General features: G+C 38.8%; 2 protein-coding genes across 4 annotated transcripts in view; one reads left to right on the top strand and one right to left on the bottom strand.

Moving 5' to 3' along the window:
• LOC308076244 (uncharacterized protein) overlaps positions 1–23,917 on the top strand; it is a 124,760-nt gene that overhangs the window by 36,621 nt on the left and 64,222 nt on the right. The window lies entirely within an intron of this gene.
• On the bottom strand, positions 640–23,259 carry LOC308076390 (uncharacterized protein; the record flags this gene model as incomplete). Its single annotated transcript, XM_080416625.1, has 9 exons — positions 640–682; positions 6,523–6,573; positions 10,160–10,231; positions 10,509–10,562; positions 19,276–19,362; positions 20,330–20,452; positions 21,145–21,405; positions 22,773–22,874; positions 23,256–23,259. The coding sequence occupies 9 exons, from the start codon at positions 23,257–23,259 to the stop codon at positions 669–671; spliced, it is 768 nt and encodes a 255-aa protein (XP_080272751.1). The 3' UTR covers positions 640–668.

A 23,917-nucleotide genomic window follows, 5' to 3' on the forward strand; every position in this document is an offset into this window, starting at 1 on the left:
TGTAAACAAACAAACAATGTCATTTACAACTAAACGTTGCTCTCAAGAATGTTTTTGAAAACATTTGAAGTGAGAAATAGACGATGCAATAACCGAAAAGTCATTCCATTTGATCCACTGCACTTCCTTGTTTATCGTGGCACAACAGCGGGGGAATACCAAAACGCTCGCCCCAAAATGCAGTCGCCCAGGGGCAAATCCGGTGGTATTACAGGCAAATCTGCATTTTTTTCGGTTACCTTATGGAATACTGTCATTTGTTTTCCGAGGCGAACTTGTCCGCCCAGCCCAATACTTATGGAGTACTTTCATTGCTGTAAGCAAGGAAATACTTCTGGGTGGTTATGGGTGGTTAGGGTGGTTAAGGGTGGTCAGGGTGATTATAATCACCCTGTGGGGCTTCAAATTTCAATAAAGACCACCTCCCCATGCATTATCCCTTGCATAATATTATATATTATACTATTATATATTACTATTATGTATGGGTGATCCCATGAATATTTAACAATCGATGTTACAACCCCGTTTTAAAAACAGTTATTTTTTTTTCTTTTCTGAAAAGTTAATATTTTGGAAATAGCTGGTTTCTGCCTGACAACAGAGATAATGTGTCTGTAAGCAGTAACCTGGTAGTTGTCACGTTGAATTCTTCTTCTCTTCTTCACTCACACATCTCCATCTGGAACACAATAACACACACAACACACAATGTTACACAATAACACACAATGTTACACAATAACAACACACAATGTTACACAATAACACACACCAATGAAACACAATAAAACACAATGTAACAATAAAAACACAACACACAATGTGACAACGTTCACACATAAAAACATTGTGTGTTTAATACATACACTTAATACAATACACAGCTACCAACGTGTTCTGAATGAAATGTCTTCTTTGAACCATTATATTCTTCATCTGTAAATAACAGTTAATATTCCTGTAAACAGATGTATATAAATGACGTTACAGAAAAGCAGCTTTTAATTGAAAGAACTAAGAAAACATGTTGGTTTAAAATGAGTGTAACAGTGTGTTTCATAGTGGTAGTATAAATAAAAAGCAAGTCATTTGCAAAGGTAACAGGTGTGTAGGAGAAGACCAGACCCAACGTACTGAAAGATAAAACTCCAAATGCAATTCAACTATTTAATGGGAATACGACAACGTTTTGGTCTGTTAAACCTTCATCAGGTTATCTTAAGTATAAAGTAAATGTAACATCGTACAAACATTAACACATACTGGGCCCTATTTTGCGCGGCGTCTTATGCCTCATGCATAACCGTCTCTCCGGTGGTCATAATCTCATTAGGCATTTTGTATTATTTTGAAAAACCTTTTAAAATAGTGAAAATAGCCGATCTACAGCGACACGTTGTGAGAGATCGGCTATTTTCACTATTTGAAAAAATGCATAAGACGCTGCAATAGGGCGGTGTGTGTGTGTGTGTGTGTGTGTGTGTGTGTGTGTGTGCGTGCAACACAACATCTACACACAGTGTGTGTGTGTGCATGCAACACAACATCTACACACTGTGTGTGTGCATGCAACACAACATCTACACACAGTGTGTGTGTGTGTGCATGCAACACAACATCTACACACTGTGTGCATGCAACACAACATCTACACACAGAGCAGTGATCTGATTGGTTGGTGGTTGTTTTCTTAGAAGTGCTGTGGTTAACACGTTGTTGTCATCACTATAGAAACAGACACTTACACGGTGCTACTGTTTGTTCTGACACGCACAGGGGGGGGGGAGGGGGGTCGGTCCGTGAGAAACTGCTTTTTACCTGTGCAGCACTTTGGTCAACTAACGTTGTGTAAAAATGTGCTATATAAATAAAGTTTGATTGATTTGATTGAAACTAGATGCAAGACAAACTAGATGCATGTAAAGATTATTTATAATGTAGTCATTTATCAGACACTCTTAATCCAGAGTGATTTACAGTAAGCAGGTAAACACAAAGTAATATATCTAATACATAGAAATAGTCATCTATGATCATAGGTAAAACAAGAACCTATCATCAGTCTAAACAGTAGAATATTAAAAAATATATATATCTGTACATTGAAACTATACACACTATAGGATGCCAGGTCAACGTGTGTGTGTGTGTGTGTGTGTGTGTGTGTGTGTGTGTGTGTGTGTGTGTGTGTGTGTGTGTGTGTGTGTGTGTGTGTGTGTGTGTGTGTGTGTGTGTGTGTGTGTGTGTGTGTGTGTGTGTGTGTGTGTGTGTGTGTGTGTGTGTGTGTGAGAGAATCTCATGAGACTCAGTTCAACATCAGCTGACCATCAAGAGAGGATTCAGACCATGTGACTTTTCTCTGTTCTAACATGAACTCATTCTAATTTCATCTGAAACAACAGGACTGTTAAAACTCTCTGGTGAGTTTATTAGAATAGTCAATATTAAAGTCATGTTTTCATAATATGGTCTCTTATAGTTATGTGTATACTGTGTGCTTACAGACATTAAACAGTTAACTCATCACTTTAATGCAGCAGAGAACAGAGGGAGGTTTATCACTGAAACCTCAGATCATCCTTTTATAAAATACAACTCCTACACAAACCACTGTTTACTCACTGTGGTTTACAGAGAAATAACCTCTATAGCTTCTCTGATATGCATGGTATTTATATCCTCTATACAGATACTCTGATATGCATGGTATTTATATCCTCTATACAGATACTCTGATATGCATGGTATTTATATCCTCCATACAGATACTCTGATATGCATGGTATTTATATCCTCCATACAGATACTCTGATATGCATGGTATTTATATCCTCTATACAGATACTCTGATATGCATGGTATTTATATCCTCTATACAGATACTCTGATATGCATGGTATTTATATCCTCTATACAGATACTCTGATATGCATGGTATTTATATCCTCTATACAGATACTCTGATATGCATGGTATTTATATCCTCTATACAGATACTCTGATATGCATGGTATTTATATCCTCTATACAGATACTCTGATATGCATGGTATTTATATCCTCTATACAGATACTCTGATATGCATGGTATTTATATCCTCTATACAGATACTCTGATATGCATGGTATTATTCAGACTCTCAGGTAGAACCTCATACCAGGTCCAACTCTGTCCTAGATCCCTCCTCCCCTAGAGAACCCTGCTGGTTCTCCTAACCTGCATTAGCCTGGCATGGCCAGAGAGTCCATGACGTCCAGCCTGGGTTAGAATCTGAACACAACACTCCATAGGCTATAGTGAGACCCAGGTGACTTCATATTTAGAGCCTGTTTCAGTAGTTCTACACCATGTCAGGACTGTTTGTCCTACATTTCATTGACAGATCACTGGTTGTTGGTTGTCAGTCAGGATGAGATATAACACTAGAACACTTTTAAAGGAGCAGAACATACAGCCATGTGTTATTTGATCTCTCTGTATGTACTTCCAGACATCAAACAGTTAACATGGTGAGGCCTGCAGCAGAGACACAAACTGTGTTCTTTCACACATTAAACCCACAATGCAACACATAGGTAGAGCAGGGAGCTGATTGGCCGCAGACCTTGTTCTCAGAAAACAGATGAACATCTGTGGTCAAACAGTTAGTTTCATTTAACATTTAGGGGGGGGAGGTATGTGTGTGTCCTTGCCAACAGTGACAGTTATGAAGGACATGTTTACTCTGACACAAAAACCACTGTGTTTCAAAAACTATATTTACAGCGTATGCCCATGTATGGTCATGTGCATGTATGGGACCGACCCACTTCAAACTCGGCTCACGCATCAGCAAGGGCTTTAATTTACACTGAAATAAAACACCTCACAATGGTTACTTTAGGCAAAACTAAACTAAACGTTATCAGTCTTTTCAGACACAAAACTGATTGTTTAAATAATTCTTACTTTTACTCCAGAAATTACGTTTTATCCTTCCAATTCCAAACACAATACCGAAACTACAATAAACAATAAAACAATAAAACGAAACTAAACTCACATACTGTATTGTGTAAACATGCTGTTATTGCACAATACACTTTCTGCTGTAACACTTTATTACTTCATATAGAAGCAGGTCATGCAAAACACCTTCCAAAATAAAAGCCTTTCAACTGTAAATAAGGCAATACCAATACATTTCACAATAAGACAGCAACACCAAGGATGTCTCATCACTTTGGCAAAACCTATTTTTTAACAGTTTAACAGTTATTTACAGTTTATCTAAATTTGTGTTTCACAAACTGTGACAGGTTGATTATTATTATTATTATTATTATTATTATTCAGCAGTAAGAAGGAGTACAGCATACTCTTTGTAAGAACTAGTTTGTGGTCTGTCTGTCTGTCTGTCTGTCTGTCTGTCTGTCTGTCTGTCTGTCTCTGTCTGTCTGTCTCTCCCTCTCACTGATAAACACACATAGAGCCTCAGCATATACTGTATCTTAATGTTGCATCTCCATCTACCTCAGTGCTGTCCACTCCCAGTGTATGTTAATGCTGGTCAGACTGCACTAATGCCTGGATAAAGTTAGGTTCATATAATGTAATGTAATGTAATGTAATGTAATATATTGGTCTTTCATTATTTCCTACAGACATCAGTGTTCATACAGAGGTCTGCAGCAGAGAACAGAAACAGTGTTTTTTCACACATTAAACCACATCTTTGCACAAAACAACACCTACGTAGACACCAGACAACTTACTGGCAGAGAGACCTTGTTCTCAGAAAACATCTGCGGTCAACATTTGTTATTTCCTTACATAGAAATAGCCTTTGCATGTTGCACTTATAGGCGGGGGGGAGGGGTGTATGTGAGTCCTTGTCAACAGTACCAGTTATGAAGGGACGACACGTTTACTCTGACATACTTAGAAGAGCCACTGTGTTTCAAAAACTACATTTATAGTTTATTTTGACATTAATTGTGTGCATATGTTTGTATTAGAAATGACATTAATATCAACACATTGATGCTGTCGTCTATCTAACTGTAAGTTCTGCTGCTTTAGACAAGTTTAGACTAGAGTCTAACGTTGAAACTGTAAAACAGAGAGCGTAAGCTACACACACACACACACACACACACACACACACACACACACACACACACACACACACACACACAGTATTTGATGAGGTCCCAGTTATTTAAAGGGATAGTTCACCCCCAAAATGCCTTTTTTTGTCTATGGATTACTCCCCCCATGGAGACTTGAATTCAATGATATTTTGTAGTTTTTGTCTCATTCCTAAACCAATAATTTGATGACCGGCAGCGGTTCCGGTAGGAGACACAATGGAGACTCTTTGTGTCTCCTACTGGAGACTGCCGGTCCTGTACTCTGACCTCTGACCTCTCTGCACTGACTACCTGTTAATTACACTTAACTTTTATTATTAGTTTTTAAAGCATTAAGCTGAACACACTGTTCTCCTTATGTAAACCAGGCTGATGTGTGAGCCCTGAATCTTTATTAAAAGCATACAGTAACAGTAGGCTATAGTTATAGTATGTATAATGGGCCTCTAAAAACATATTTTTTTTTTGTGGGTTTTGGCAGACGTACACTTAACTCACGTCTTACGTATGGTTTGAGTATATGCCTCAAACCATACATATCTGTCATTAGAATGCCTTATTCTTCATGAAAAATCTATTACAATAGTGGTAAACCTCAAAAATAAAATATTTACGTGCCCAACATTTGTCATCTCATATAAAATAAAATAAAAAAGATGTTAAACAATCTATCACTTGGATGCATATTGTAGACATGATGCAAATACAAACTGATTTGTATTTATTTTCAGTTACACACATAGAGCTGAATTAGGTCTCAGTGTGGTTGCCAGTTTGGCCACAGTTTCATGTATTGATGTAAATAAGGAGGTTCATCTGTCGCCTCCTGAGACATAAGGCATGATAGTATAAATATGCAAATTTTGTGGCCAGACTTGCAGAAACGTCAGACGTTGAGGTTCCTACTAATTCATCTTACTGAACAATATATACAAATCAGTTTGTATTTGCATCATGTCTATAATATGCATCCATGCAATAGATTGTTTAAAAGACATAGACATTCTTTTAAATGTGATGACAAATGTTTTTTTTCTTTTCTTTTATTTAATGTTTACCATTGCCACTATTGTAATTGATTTTGCATGAAGAATAAAATAACAGAAACGCATGGTTTGAGGCATATACTGTAAGTATGTGAGTTTCAGTGTTCACCATAATCCACTGACATAAAAACATTATGATGAATCAGACTCTGTTCGCGGAAAGATGTGTATTTGCACATAAGTACAAAATGTGTGCGTATCCAACCTTAGTGCATGAGGCCCGTTGTGTGGATATATAGTTGTGTACATTGTAACATGTGTGTGTGTGTGTGTGTGTGTGTGTGTGTGTGTGTGTGTGTGTGTGTGTGTGTGTGTGTATAGTTGTGTACATTGTAACTGACCTGAGTGTATCTTCACCATAGAGTAGATGGCTTGATCTGCAGGAGTCTGATCTGTAATGAACATAACAAACATCAAGTGTTACAACAGTGACATAATGTAAACAACTAAACACAATAAGTGTGTCATCACAGTATTATTGTTTATGTGAATGTTGAGTTATTTTGTAAACACACTTTAATAGTCCATACATGGCTTTTCACACAAAACACCTTCACGTTAGAATGGACAACTTGGCATTATACCTGTAGCAAATGTCATATTATGGAATATTAAATTAAGGACATCGACTTTTTTCTCTTTCCTTTTATAAATGTTGACAGATGACTGGAATAACTACACACTCATTTAGTGTAGAGTTACTATAATAATAATAATAATATAGTGTATTTTGGGGTATTTGTACCTCTCTTCTTCTTGTGTCTCTCTTTCTTCTTCACAGTCACAGCAGCATACGTCACATCTCCACTCTGGCCTGTCACACAACACAACTCAGACTTCAGACATAAGTGTGTAATAAGATGGCAGCTCGCTGCACCTGGAGTGACACATGCCACTCCAGACCCTCTGGACACACAGAGCTCACTGATGCTCTGATGATGAAGCCGTCATAGGCTGCTTTTTATGTAAATTAATGTCTATATCTCAGCTGCAGTTAGTTCAGACTGATGTTAGGAACATTGACTATATTTATGTTACCTCTGAGTAGGTATTTTCATTTAATGCAATGTCTATATCTCAGCTGCAGTTAGTTGCAGCTGCAGAATCAGATGCACTGCTGACTGATGTTAGGAACATTGACTATATTATCCTATACTGACCTCTCTGCACTGACTATCTGTTAAATACAGTACATAACTTACTTTATGGTTTTATTATTTATATATTAAACCAGGCTGATCAGTGAGTTTATCTCCATAGTAACTGACCTGGGTTGACCTTCACCATGGAGTAGATGGCTTGATCTGCTGGAGTCTGATCTGAAATAAACAAAACAAACCAGTTCAAACAATGACATAAACACACACAGAAAGATGAAACAACTAAACAACACAACAGGCCTCATTTATCAAACTTGCTCAGAGTGAAAAACGGGCGAACGCCAAAATCACCGTTACTTTCGGGATTTTCGTACTTGAGCGTACGACCTGCTCAGACCTCACGTCTGGTCTCAGGTCATGTAGACTTAGGCTACACCAGTTTGTTCCATCGTAGACATCTGGAGCAGCATTTACTGACCATCTGACAGGCATCTAAACATATGTATTCACTCCAAAATGAAAAACAAAAAAAAAAAATATCTTTTAAAGGCATACATTTTCCAAGTGGCATAATGACAAGCAATTAAATTCAAGCCATGAAAACAATCTAATATTTGCAATGTTATTATTAGGTGCTTAATCATTCACCCATTTAAACAAGTACTTTAATAGTCAATCAGATCTATTCATGGCAGATCTGTCTCAGTAACCAGGGAACCCCTATCCGTAACTACACCTTTCAATCCAGGAACTCCTTTTGGGGTTGATGTTGTTATGTATAGTACTAGAAGTTCGGCCAGCCCCCCCCCCCCCCCACCGCAAAGAAAATAGCGTTTGGGGGTACAAAGTCATGGGATAAAACAAATTAAAAAAAGGAGGTCCGCGGTTCCACCTCCCCCCCCCTTAGGGGTCCCTGGAGACCCTTGGGGGTCCCTGGGGGTGACCTACAGACACAGCGAAGGAAAACTGTAAAGCCACAGCCACGCATGCAAGAGGTTGCACATGAACTCTGCAGCCGCACTGAGACGCTCCAACACAAACACTCTGACATTAAGCTTCACACAACAAACATCAGCACCACACACAACATTCACCACACAGTTGTTTTGAAAGTGAAATATCCCTTTAACACAGTAGAACCGAAATTAGCAGAAATGACTACATTTCCCATGATGCCCTGTGATGGTGCAGCAACGCGTCGCTGCCATTACATTGTGTCCCAAAAACCCACAAAATACACTAAATTAAACTCTTTAACGCAGGGGTCTTCAACCTTTTCAGGCCAAGGACCCCCTAACTGAGAGAGAGATGAAGCAGGGACCCCCACTATATATTACATAAAATTGTGTTGCAGATTAAAGGTTTTCATAGATGTTGGATTCATATTAATGTGTATTTTCAGACATTTAACGACTTAAACCATCAATACTTAGTGAACTTTCACTCTGTACTTGGTCTGCTCTTTTTTCCCTCTTTGCCGAAAATAGCAGATCTACAAGCTCCGAGGCGTTGTGAGCTTGTAGATGGGCTATTTTCGGCTAAAGTTGTCCTTAGAATAGGGATGCTAGGGTTCAAGTGGTTACGTTGTGAGCTTGTAGATCGGCTATTTTCGGCTAAAGTTGTCCTTAGAATAGGGATGCTAGGGTTTAAGTGGTTAATGTAAAAAACAATGATACTATCACACAGAAATTTGGCGGACCCCCTGTAGCAACTCTGAGGGCCCCCTAGGGGTCCCGGACCCCCTGTTGAAGACCCCTGCTTTAAGGGGCTAATTAGGTAGCATTGATGACATTTACCAGACTAACGTTCATACAGGTTGTTGGTAGCCTGGTAAACCCTCCCTCCGGAAATCTCATTACCATTTCATTCCAGGAGTGAGTCTGGCCTGATCGCCCATTCTGCAATATTGGCTGTGGGCTGGAGTTGGGCGGGAGTAATACCGTTGACTGACAACCCCTTCAGCCAATGATCGTTTTTTCCCCTAAAGCCAATTGCAGTGCATTTTTGCCACCTCCGCGACTAATGTGACGCAACAGGACTTTTGAGATGGCCATGCCCAAAATAGGTTGCCTTATTCGGATACATGCGTGTGACTGCCCGCCCCTGCCGGTTCTCTGAGTTTTTATTTTTAAATAGGCTCTGTCATGATTAATTGACCACATATATGAAGTGAAACAACTAAATTCTATCCAAACGATATCTTATAAGTGAATTCCGTGCCTCAAAGAAGAAGTTTGAGAGCTTTTTGAAATTCTAAAGCAGCGGAGAAAAGTGCGGAGAAAACTGCCCACAGAAACAATGGCTGCCGTTCGTGTTTGGTCGGCTGCACTGAGGCTGCACTCGGATCCATTCGGGCTCACTCGAACTCGCCACCTGATTGGCCAACTTTTGCTGTCAATCACAGAACGATGAGCGACGACGCTGATAGGCTCGTCGGGTTTACCAGGCTAAGTTGTTGGTAGGATGTGTAACATAGCCGTTTGAGCATGCGCAGTGCTGAGGTTGGGTTGCCATGTCCAGGTGTTGTAAGCGTGAAGTGGGTGTAATTGGTTAGAGAAAGTGCGTCGACGCATGCGCAGTGCGCAGCTTTGTGTTTTTTCATGAAGCTGGTTGCTTGTTGCTCGCGCACAATCTGGCAACAGCGGTGAAAGACGAAGTCAAACCAAGTCAAACCAGTTACCTCGCGCATGCGCCTGCATGCCAATTGTAAGTATAGATATAGCAACATACTTTTGTCTTTTAAAAAAATATATATATATGAAGTTTTTTAGAAAACTTAGGTCAGGATTTAGATCACTGTATTATTGTTAATGTGAGTAAGATCAGTTTTACTCTGTAATAATAGTAATAATAATACATTAATAGAGTGTATTTGTACCTCTCTTCTTCTTGTGGTGAGGTGTCTGCTTCACAGTCACAGCAGCATACGTCACATCTTCACTCTGACAGTCTGACACACACACACACACACACACACACACACACACACACACACACACACACACACACACACACACACACACACACACACACACACACACACACACACACACACACACACAGAATGTTGTTCATGGCTTTGACAGCTGTCAGGAAAAGCTCTTGTTGAGCCTTGAGTCCCGACATTGTAACACCTCAAACATTTACCTCTATGTTAAAATGTTAGAACACTTTGAACTGAACACTGAATCACCTCAACACCTGAACAACTGAACACAGTAACTGACCTGTGTTGATCTTCACCTTGGAGTAGATGTCTTCTTGTCCTGCAGAGCTCTGGTCTGGAAAACACAGAGAACAAACAAAAACAACTGTGGGACTGGTTTAGATGATCTATGATGCTGGTCTATAATGGTTTAGATGATCTATAGTGTCTGGTCTATAATGGTTTAGATGATCTATGGTGTCTGGTCTATAATGGTTTAGATGATCTATAGTGTCTGGTCTATAATGGTTTAGATGATCTATGGTTACACATCGCCATTCCGCCACATCACTATTTAGAAGATTGACTTCCATTCTTCTGAATGGAGGTGTTTCCCATTTGTTTTAAAGACATCGCTATTCCGACAGTGACGCATTGCTATTTATACACACCACTATTCCGAATATATAATCACAATGAATGTGAATTAATGTAGGCATACTTGGTAAACCATCTCATGCGCATTAATGAAACACTTGCATCTGATCTATTGTCAAATTAGCCCAACATCAAAGCACCTGTGTGTATTAATGCTTCATTAATCCTCCTTTATTAAATAAAATTAAAGTTTACACCTTCCTCAACCATAGGCATATGTCATTTTTGTGAACAGCACTGCTTTCTTTTTGTCGTCTCCAATTAATTCTGGGCCTTTAGTTTGGAGACAATGGAGAGATTCAGTTTTAACCCAGAATGTACCCAAATCTCAAGCGCAATAGTTCAGGGTTCTCTCTAAATCCTAAGTGTATATATCCATATGTTACTTTTGTGAATAATTATGATAGGCTACACATGAGCCAAGATTTCAGAGTCCATTATCGCGGTGTGGGATGGGGCGCGCTGTGCAAGTTGACACGCAACAAAAAGAAAAGAAAAAGCATTATATACCGTTTCTCTCCCTCTCCTGCCCTCCCGTCTCTTTCCTCCTGGTTGGAATCATCTGAGCTTAATATATTAAATGTGTTGCTTATTTGCTGCCTCCAATGAATGAAAAATCATTGCAGAACAACACGCGCATGGGAGGGTGATCCGTTGTCATTTCATTGTAGATTTAATAAGCAGCCTATTAGCCTACTATTGACTGTACTACAATATGGCTTGGTAACATGAACATGAACTTGGATGCATCACAGCGCCACGCCTTTTTGAACTAGGAGATTACATATTTTCGAAGAAACTGTAGCATTTAAGGAACTAGGAAACATAAATTAAGCATCTGTGCGGAACTTGGAGCTCTCCAAATTGCCACATTCAGAAGGATTTTTCTCACCTAATTCACAACAACTGTCTGTGATTCTAATGTCTCTGTCACCACCAGAAGTATGATGAAATTAAACTTTCACCTTAATCTGTCCACTTACTATATTAGTCCACTTCATATGCCCATAAATGAAGTCTTCAAGAGGCGTCCATGAGATGAGATTAAGCACAGCTGTCCACCGACAGCCTGGTTTGGTTTGATATTAGACCAGACTGGACAGTGGACACTGTGTCTCAAACCAAACGAGGCTGTGCGTAAATGTGCAGTGCAATAAACAAATTGATGCTATTATTATTATTATTATTATTAATATTACCCTATTATTATTATATTATAATTTAGCGCATTGTGTGAGTGCGCTCCCACGGACGGCCTGGGTCTGTCTGTCTGTCTGTCTGTCTCTCTGTCTGTCTATCAGTCATGAATTCATTTTCTCTCTATCAACCACCGATATCAAGCGAAAATAAAACTTCGCATTTGGAAGCTTTTCTGGCAGAGAGCTGCTTGAGTGCGTGCGCTCACCACCTGGGAGTGTCTGTCTGTCTGTCTGTCTGTCTGTCTGTCTGTCTATCTATACATCTATTTAAATATCTATCTAACTATCTATCAGCAATAAGGCCTAGCTGCCCCCCATAAACAATATGAGTCCAGTAATGACAGCCCCGAATTTAATCTCACAACGCGGTGATCAGCAACACATTGTTGTGAGCTTGTAGATCTGTAACGCTGACTGACACCTTTTGATTAATGATGCTTGCATGCATGTAGGAGGTGGGTTAATAATGAATAGAATAAAATCGGGTTCATTCATAGCGCATGAACCAGCACAGCATGCGCCCTATCCAAAATAACAGATCTGCAGGCAGTCGACACACCATGTCGCAGTGCGTTGATAGCTTGTATGTCTGTCTTTTTGGGTAGGCGTCGCACGTTACGCGCCGTACTAATAGACAGACAGATAGACGGACGGACGGACGGATGGACGGACGGACGGACGGACGGACGGACGTGTGTGTGTGTGTGTGTGTGTGTGTGTGTGTGTGTGTGTGTGTGTGTGTGTGTGTGTGTGTGTGTGTGTGTGTGATGCGACGCGTTGTAAGCTTGTATATCTGCTATTTTCACATAGCCTATAGGTATAAAATAGGGCTAAAGTGGTTAATGTATGTTTCATAATATCATAATATATATCTGACAAGTAACTAAAGTTTTCAAATAATTGTAGAGTCCACAACTTTGTGTAGTCTGTCTGTCTGTCTGTCTGTCTGTCTGTCTGTCTGTCTTTCGAGTACATGTATCCTGACATATTGACCAAGCCCAAGTGCTTTGATTCTTTTTTTTGTTTGTTTCACTGTAGGATATTTTTCTGTTTCATAGGTAGGCCTACTTTTATTTCTACGCCACTACATCTGAGGAAAATATTGTACTATTGTACATTGTGAGCATTGTGAGCTTGTAGCTCTTTTTATTTTATTACGGGGCCAGAGCTCAGCTCTGGACCTGTTTTAATGTTCCCCTCTTTTTTCTTCTGCCACTTTTGGCAGTTCTGGCTGAACCGTGCATACGCTTTTTACGAAACTTGGCCATATGGTAGATGGTCATGAAAAACTATCAAGAAATAATTCTCACAATCTTTCGTCAAAAGGTGGCGCTATAGCAAAATGCCAACTTTGAACAGGTACAACTCATGCCCTGTTTGACCTACAGCCATGAAACTTCAATATACATATGCGTCTACTCATGATCAACAACTTTCACACTCTGACTTTTGACCTCTGACCTTTAGATCTCCCAACATTTTGAATTATATGAAAAACGGTTCAAACCTATCTCCTCCTGGGATTTTTGAGTAATCTGCACGAAACGTTTTACACATGAACTTTGGACCTATGCCGACAAACATGTGCAAAAGATTTTCCATAAGTGAAAAAATTAAGCTTTAATGAGCCAATGAATATTGCAGTTTTATGACAATTATTCATCTGCCCCTAACATATACATGCAGACTCACATTTCTTTGAAACTTTGCGGTAATGTTGAGGGTCATTCCAAATATCACTGAAACCAATCTTACTCCAATTGGTCAAAGGGGGGCGCTATAGCAATTTTTTTTAAATGCAAACTTTAAACAGGCAAAAGTCATGCCTCGTTTGGCCGACAGCCATTAAACCTGCTTACACATGTGCCTTGACTCATGAGGAACACATGTATCACGTTGACCAGTAAGCTCCGCCCTTAGATTGTCTGCAATTTTGAGCAGTTTGAAAAACACTTAAACCCAGGATTTTTCAGCTATTTGCGTGAAATTGTATCATCTGAGTGATCTCCTTTTTCACAGGTTCTTGTCTGTTGGTCCAATGGCTTCTCCCTTAAACGTGTGCTTCACAACCTGAAGGTTGCCAGTTCAAGCCTCACTTGATACGGACTTCATTAAAGTTGCATTGCACACAACATGATTGTGTCAATTAATACATGTGCAATTGTTAAACATAACCTGAAATACTTATTTGAGAGGGTATGTTTTTGCAATGTATGACATACTTCATTCTGAAAATAGCCTATCTACAATCTCAATACTTTTCAGATAGCAACGTGTTTCTGAGCTTGTAGATCGACTGCTTTCACTGGTTCACTTTTATCTTCAACAGACAACCTCAGCCTGGACAAGGCTATAGCACTATAGGTAGTGTTGCAGCCCGTCAATCCGAAGGTTGAGGGTTCGATTCCTGTTAATGGCAATAGGTTGACACGTCCAATCAATCCGTTCTGCTTCAATCTATTGTTTCCATGTCTCTCTCTCTTCAATCTATTCCGTTTCCATGTCTCTCTCTCCGCCCTTAGAGTGTCTGCAATTTTGAGCAGTTTGAAAAACACTTAAACCCAGAATTTTTCAGTTATTTGCGTGAAATGGTATCATCTGTCTGACCTCCGTTTTCACTGGAACAGGTCTGTTGGTCCAATGGCTTCCCACTTAAGTGAATGTTTCACAACACCAAGGTTGCCGGTTCAAGGCTCACTTGGTGGAGACTTCATTTAAAGTGCATTGCAAACAACAAGACTGTATTAATGAATACATATGCAATTGATAAAGATAACATGAAATGCTTATCTGAGAAGGTCTGTTTTTGCAATGTATGACATGCTTCATTCTGAAAATAGCCGATTTACAATCTCAAAACTTTTCAGATAGCAACGTGTTTCTGAGCTTGTAGATCGGCTGCTTTCACTGGTTCAGTTTTATCTTCAACAGACAACCTCAGCCTGGTCAAAGCTATAGCACTATAGGTAGTGTTGCAGCCTGTCAATCCAAAGGTTGAGGGTTCGATTCCTGTTAATGGCAATAGGTTGACACGTCCAATCAATCCATTCTGCTTCCATCTTTCTCTCTCTTCAATCTATTGTTTCCATGTCTCTCTCTCTCAATTAATGCATGTGCAACTGTTAAAGGTAACATGAAATGCTTCTTGGAGAGAGTATGTTTTTGCAATGTATGACAAACTTCATTGTGAAAATAGCCGATCTACAATCTCACAACTTTTCAGATAGCAACGTTTTGTGAGCTTGTAGATCGGCTACTTTCACTAATTTTCGTTCAGAGGAGACACAAAAATGCCTTTATTGGTAAATGGTTTGTGAACCAGTGATCTAGAGTAGTTCGGGACACAGAGGCTTGGTTCATAATGGACGGAAATACTTATAAATATCAACAGACACTACCAGTAATTGTGTCACTTAATACATATGCAATTGATAAAGATAACCTGAAATGCTTATTTGAGAGGGTATGAAGTATGTATGACATACTTCATTCTGAAAATAGCCGATCTACAATCTCAAAACCTTTCAGATAGCAACGTTCTTTCTGAGCTTGTAGATCGGCTGCTTTCACTGGTTCACTTTTATCTTCAACAGACAACCTCAGCCTGGACAAAGCTATAGCACTATAGGTAGTGTTGCAGCCTGTGATCTAGAGTAGTTAGCGAAACAAAGGCCTGGTCCATGAGGGACGGAAAGACTTATATATATCAACAGACACTATCAGGACTATCATATCTCTAGCTCAATGAGAAGAAAGGCAGCCTATGAGTCCAGAGGTCACCGGTTCGATCCCTGTCCCCGACAATGTGTTGAGGCGATCATGATGATCTGTCTCTCTCTCCTCAATCTATTCAGTTTCCATCTCTCTCTCTCTCTCCAGTTTCCATGTCTCTCTCTCTAGTTTCCATGTCTCTCTCTCTCCATCTCCAGTTTCCTTGTCTCTCTCTTTCTTCAATCTATTCAGTCTCCATGTCTCTCTCTCTCTCTTTCACTGGCCCCGTGTTATCGCTGCTTGCAGCTATATTTTTTCTTCTTTTTTCCTCAAAATATTGTATATAGAAGAACCTGTTGTTGTTGTTTTTTTGTGTGGAACAGGAACAGTAAAGTCCTCTATTGATACTGGACATTATTGTAAAAGAGTATTTCTTCATTCATTCATTGAATATTTTCTAAAGCAAAACTTTTCCCCCACTCTGCAAATCGTTCTGAAGCTGAAGGTATAGGGTTCATTTGGATATGTGGGCACCTTTTGAATGGGTTGAACCCACTAATGTTGGGAGTCCTTTTGTACTGAAGAGATGAGCGGAATATTGTGTATGTAGCGCCCCAAAGATGCGCACAGACCCTGTAGGTTTAGCTGCTTCTACGATGACGTAGAGCGTGGCTGGCACACGGCAGGAAAAGTGCCTTTTTATTAAAGCTCCTCTTCTGCACGCCTCTTGCTCTTGTTCCTCGGTGGACAGCGAATCCCCGCATATTGTTACCATTATCATATTGTGAGATATCCAATCCAAATGTATCTATTAGGAAGACGCATTTTCTTTGAGGATTTGCATTGTGCTACCAATGGCACATTCTCATGCACTTTAATCGTTTATTTCTTGCTGCGCTGTTGTAATAACTGCAGTATTTACGCACAGCCTCGTTTGGTTTGATATTAGTCCAGACTGGACAGCTGTGCGATCTTATGGACGCAAATGACACAAGGAATTAACCGTCTCCCTTCTGCAGATTGTAGGACAATTATAATCACAGACATTTGTTGAGAATTAGAGAGAGGGAGCCTTTGGATTTTGTGCCACGCTGCCCTGCAGCCCCAGCAAAAAAAAAAAAAAAAGGAGGTCTCCAGTTCAAATACTATCATTTTTGGGGGGTCAGGGCCTGAAAAGGTTGAAAACCACTGGTTAACCGTGGTGAAGTGTTGGATATTGTCTCCATAGACTACAGGCTGCGCGCTCACAGAGATCCCGACCGTTACGCAAGAGAAGGAAAGGACATAATAATAATAATAATAATAATAATAATAATAATAATAATAATAATAATAATAATAATAAGGGTAATAATAATAATAATAATAATAATAATAATAATAATAATAGTCATAAGGGTAATAATAATAATAATAATAATATATATTAAGGGTAATAATAATAATAATAATAATAATAATAATAATAATAATTGTCATAAGGGTAATAATAATAATAATATATATTAATAATAAAATAGCATGACATAATAATAACAATAACAATGATAATGATGATAATAATAATAATACTAATAATAATAAGGGTAATAATAATAATAATAATAATAATAATAATAATAATAATAATAATAATAATAATTGTAACAAAGTAGCATGATGGGGGGGTCCGTGTTTCTAAGTGTGGGGGGGTCCGTGTTTCTAAGTGGGGATGTTTCTAAGTGGGGGTGGGTCCGTGTTTCGAAGTGTGGGGGGGTCCGTGTTTCTAAGTGGGGATGTTTCTAAGTGGGGGTGGGTCCGTGTTTCTAAGTGGGGATGTTTCTAAGTGGGGGTGTTTCTAAGTGGCGGTGTTTCTAAGTGGGGGTGTTTCTAAGTGGGGACCTGTCCCCATGATCTATGGTGTCTGGTCTATAATGGTTTAGATGATCTATAGTGTCTGGTCTATAATGGTTTAGTTGATCTATGGTGCTGGTATAATGCAGGTACAACTGCATCAGGTTGTTTAGTCCAACTCCTATTGTTGTATTTAAACAGAACATAACCTGGCAAAGTAACACCTCCAACACCTGAACTGAAGAACTGAACATTGTTGTGTTAACAGAATGTTCAACAGGAGGAGATAAAGTCTGTACACCACTATTACTGCTAAAGCTCTGCTGAATTTTGTATCCGACAGCAATAAAGCTTAACATCTGAGCATTAGAAGTAATTCTGGTATGCAGATTATATCTCCTCCTGTTGAACTACTGTTTGTCCTTCACCTGGGCAACGTACACCTTCTAACTTTCATCAGTTACCAGAACGTTACCTTTGTAATCTTTTTAACTATTTTTTTGCCTGCCGTTTGTCTGGTTACTGGTGGTTTTTAAAACATTCTAAGAAGTGAGCTGTGAAGTGCTTGTCCTGTGCTCTGATGCAGATAGTAGACGGCTCTGTCTTTGATCCAGTGCGACATCTAGCGGTGATTACAGAGACAATTTCACTAAAATCATAACCAGTGGTGTCGTGGAGGCCACACCCAAATGGCTACTTTGCATAACAGAGTGTGAAAATGTTTCCTTAGATTCCTCACACCTCACATCTATAGGCTACGGTAAGCAACACAGCATGTTGGCTTCAGTAGGGCTGCTGTCAGTATCCTATCTGCACGCAACAATGCCTCAGGCACCGTCAAAGAAGAGAAAGATACTCGTTCAAAGCAAACTTTTAGTTTCAGCTCTATAATAAATGGCACTCTTTGTATTAATTTAAAAGACTAAAACTAAGCTAAAAAACATTTCCTATACAAACATGTTTCCTAATTTAAGGTCAAATAAAATGCGAGCGGTGTGCGCGCGACGTCATTAAAATACCGTCCTGACAGTAAAAAAATCACCACGACACAGCTGATCATAACAAACAGCAGCACCACAGGGAAATTATGTGAAATTACATCTTAATGGTTTTATTTTTAAGGCATTATTTTCACGGGCCCCAGCGGTGCCAGGTATGTTCTGTTGACCGAGACAGATTCAGCAGGCCATTTATAATGTACACCTGGGAAATAGTACTGTACATATATTATGTATTCACACAATGTAGATCACTCATTGTTATCATTTTTCTATTCATTTTATGAGGGAGCTTATTGACATGAAAAAATGTAAGGTGCTGAGTGACAAACAGTAATCAGGGAAAAATAAATAAATGCTCACACATAAACGTGAGTGAGCTTATTGACATCACATACACACACCAAAGGACAATAACGTGTTCAAACAATGTAAATCACAAAATGTTCTCATTTGTTATTCATTTTTTACAGCTCACCATTTAACCGCAAGATTATATCCTTGTTTCTATATACAAATATAAAAATAAACCCAAGGATATAATCTTGTGATTAAATGTTGACTGGTAGTCAAAAAGCTTTTGCACTTTAGACCAGCCCTGAGCTGGTCTTAAATCCAACACAGTGACTATTTAGAGTAAGATGTAAGTGTGAGTATAGGGTAACTGTACCTCTCCTCTTCCTGGGTTGAGCTGACTGTTTTATTCTCACATCAGCATACGTTACATCACCTTCATTCTGTCTGTCTGTCCTACAGCCTGGAACACAAACACTCAACATCATCAGCTTATAGACCGCCGAAGTCTGACGTCATTTACACATCCTTTGTTTGTCTACCTGGTTTGCAGTTTTCCACCCCCGTTCTGAATCCCATAGACGTATTGAATATCGCGTCAAATAAGAACTGTGTTCCAAAAATAAACACATGACCCCGGCGGGTTGACTCTTATGGATATGAAGCATCAACTGACGGTGAGAAAACGCTAATGTTACTTCCGCCGAATTAGTTACATTTTCGCCAGAAACAGACTGTATCAAATATAAGTGACTGACTATCATAAACGATACAGAACCTCCTCCCTGACAATAACGCCGACACGCGGTGTTTATTTTTGGACCACAATTCTTATATGAGACGATTCTAAGATGACCCAATGTTATTCTCCATAGAGAAATTACTTCCGCAAACCTGGGGATGAACGAGTGACGTCAGGACTTCGGTGCTCTATAGTACCAATTATTAATGACAAAAATTACCAAACATTACCAAGGAAGTGTTTTCACCCTATGCATCTGTCTGTCTGCCTGCCTGCCTGCCTGCATGTCTGTCTGTCTGTCTGTCTGTCTGTCTGTCTGTCTGTTAGCAGGGTTTCTCGACCAATTATTAACAGGTCAACACAAAACATGGTGTAAACTTTACACCATGTTTTGTGTCAAGTGAATCAGTCGTTCATGGTCATTGGTCCCATGATGAACAGAAGAACAGAGGTTTTGGACTGACAGCAACGATATATAATCATATTTCCTTCATTTCAAATGTATTCCCTACTGTACCTACTGCTACTGTACCTACTGCCTACAACTTTGTTAAATGTCTCTCTCTGTGTGTGTGTGTGTGTGTGTGTGTGTGTGTGTGTGTGTGTGTGTGTGTGTGTGTGTGTGTGTGTGTGTGTGTGTGTGTGTGTGTGTGTGTGTGTGTGTGTGTGTGTGTGTGTGTGTGTGTACCTCCGCATCTCTTCCACAGAAACAGACCCAGGATCAGCAGAAGGATGCAGACTCCAGCCACCATCAGAGGGTAGACGTATGGAGGGACAGAGTCTGGTTGGTTGTTGTTGTTGGGTGAAGAATCTGAAGCACAATGAGACACACATTCCTCTTAAACACACATTTATAGAGCTGTGAATCGCTTTTAAATTTCAATGCATTCTCAACAGATATTTACAGTTTTGCATTTTGAAGGCAGAAGCACCATGCAAATCAGATTAGATTTATTATGTTTTAGCCCTTATAGTGAGACTAGATCTAAGGATGGACCTTTCACAGATCAGTCAGTTTTAAATAGTGGTGGACAGTATAAGTACATGTACTTTACTTTATGTACATTTTTGAGTATCTGTACTTTACTTAAGTGTTTAATAAAACATTTTGGAAGCTTATGGTATTCACTCCTCCACTCATTTAAAAGAGAGATATTATACGTTTGACTTTACATTTCAAGGGAGGGACACCCAGGACCCAAACTTACAAAAATACAATTTGAATTAACCACTTAAGCCTTTTTCAAAATAGTGACATTTTGTAATGTTTTTTTTTATGTATGGATTTTGTTTTTATATATACATTTGAATACGTTTAGTATTTCAAAGCAAGTACTCCAGTACAGATTCCTGTCAAGTTTGACAGAGCAACTTTCACTTAGTTGAGTAATATTTGACCAGGAGTATCTATACTTTGACTAAAGTAAACGGGTTGAGTACTTTGTCCACCACTGCTTTTAAACAGTTTATTAACTGTTTATTCATCATTATTGTAAGACTCACGTGTCACTTCCATCCAGCTCTCTGGTGACTCTCCAAGGTCAGAGATGTTACACTTGTAGAATCCTTCATCAGACTTGTTAACATGGTGGAGGGTCATCTGTCCTGTAGACTCTGTTCTGATGAGGGATCCGTTTAGATAGAAACCAGCTGGGAGGTCAGAGGATGGATTACCAGATGTCTTGTCTTTGTACAGGCAGCGGAGTGTGGCTTTAACTCCCTCTGGCACAGGAAGTACAGGACTCTCTAGGATCACATCTCCACCTAGAACTAACATGTTGAGTTATGAACATCTAGAGAACCAACATGATGAGTTATGAACATCTATAGAACCGACATGTTGAGTTATGAACATCTATAGAACCGACATGTTGAGTTATGAACATCTATAGAACCGACATGTTGAGTTATGAACATCTATAGAACCAACATGTTGAGTTATGAACATCTATAGAACCAACATGTTGAGTTATGAACATCTATAGAACCAACATGTTGAGTTATGAACATCTATAGAACCAACATGATGAGTTATGAACATCAATAGAACCAACATGTTGAGTTATGAACATCTATAGAACCAACATGTTGAGTTATGAACATCTATAGAACCGACATGTTGAGTTATGAACATCTATAGAACCAACATGATGAGTTATGAACATCTATAGAACCAACATGTTGAGTTATGAACATCTATAGAACCAACATGATGAGTTATGAACATCTATAGAACCAACATGTTGAGTTATGAACATCTATAGAACCAACATGTTGAGTTATGAACATCTATAGAACCGACATGTTGAGTTATGAACATCTATAGAACCGACATGTTGAATTATGAACATCTATAGAACCGACATGTTGAGTTATGAACATCTATAGAACCAACATGTTGAGTTATGAACATCTATAGAACCAACATGTTGAGTTATGAACATCTATAGAACCAATAGGTTGAGTTATGAACATCTATAGAACCAATAGGTTGAGTTATGAACATCTATAGAACCAACATCAGTGTGATATTGATTTTATGAAACAGTTCTACTGTAAATAAATTGAGAACTCAACATGTCAAACATGGAACAAGATGTTCAGAACCATCATTTAATCCTCATTGACAATAGAAGACCTTCAACCTTCAACTCATTACTAGCATTACTTCTCTAGTGTTTTTAATGCATTTGCAATTGGATGTATCCACATAAATACAGCATTGTAACACTTACATTTGTACTATTTTACTGAATAAATGAATCAGGACCCATAACAATAATACCTATGGATCAATGGTGACACTGTAGGACTTCATTATTTGTATTAAATTAAAGTGTTGATCAAATGTTATATTGTCATTGTGTTTGTGAATAAATAAATAATAAACCCATTTTTGCCTCTCATATCAGATGTGTCTGAGATTATATAACCTGGCAGATAATCCTGGGTAGTAATTTATGTTTCAAATTTAAAACAACACAACAAAACAAAACAAAACAATACTGCTAGACATAGACAAAATGTAACATCATATAAATATTGAATGTAATTAACCTACAGTACAACATTGATATGAATTATGTCTGACTATACACTATACTATATAGATGTAATTATAGTGATTGTACCAGAGATGGTAATGTTGATGGACCGGCTGACTTCTGACTCAGACTTCTGACACCAGTAAACTCCACTGTCCTTACGATACAGGCTTGTGATACAGAGCCCTCCTACAATGAAAAGAAAGAGGGATAGCAGTTATCAGAAGTTACAGTGGCAAGTTACAAAGGCTCCAATACATCCAGAATACCTTTGGTTTAGATGTTAAGTGCAATATAAATAAAATGTAGTAGTATTATTATTATTATTATTATTAAATCATACCAAATCAAATCACGGAATTGTCCTGTATAAAACCCAATGATTACTACATCAGAACAGACTAAATGTGTTCGGTTCTGGTGTACAGACTATAGGGGGGTGGGGTTTGGCTTTCAGAACATAGAAGTGTTCTGTGGCAGAATGATGACATTTGCCTGTCAGACTTTTGTTTTCGGTTCGAGGGAGTCCTCCGAAACCAAACTGCTGAGGTGGAGTATGCAGCTACCTACTCATTCATGAATCGTATTATAGCCCATGTATGCAAATCCGTATCAGATTGTCTTCTAAAGGAAAGAAATACATATCTATCTATCCATCCATTCATCCATCCATCCATGCATCCATCCCTACCTTCCTCCCTCCATCCATCCATCCATACCTTCAGTTACTCCCCAGTCTTTGAAACAGGTTCCACTCCCAGTCTCACTGCTCAGCTGTCTTCTCACAGACCATTCTGGTGCAGGATTCTGTTCTTCCTCACAGCTCAGTGAGATGGACTCACTTGGAAAGAACTGACATCTGTCAGGACTGACTCTCAGAGACACTGGAAAGAAAGAAAGAAAGAAAGAAAGAAGAGAACAATACATTAGTTGACAGAACAGATTTCTATCTGTGGAAGTCTGCTGATTATGATACACATAATCTTTTTCATGTTTCTTTTATGTGGAAATCACAAGTTGCTATCATGATAAATCATCTTTTGTTTTGTGGTATAAGATACATAACAGACTGATGTCTCTCCTCAACATAAAAATGTATCACCCACTGGGAAAGTAATGTATCAATATGATAGAACACAATCACACAATTGCAGATCCATGTTTTTTATTTTAATACTCTAAACATTTGAATTGATCATTTTTAATGACCTATGATCATAAAAATGATCCTG

This window comes from Gymnoscopelus braueri (genome assembly GCF_963280865.1).
Source record: "Gymnoscopelus braueri genome assembly, chromosome: 20".
NCBI classification, from domain to species: domain Eukaryota; kingdom Metazoa; phylum Chordata; class Actinopteri; order Myctophiformes; family Myctophidae; genus Gymnoscopelus; species Gymnoscopelus braueri.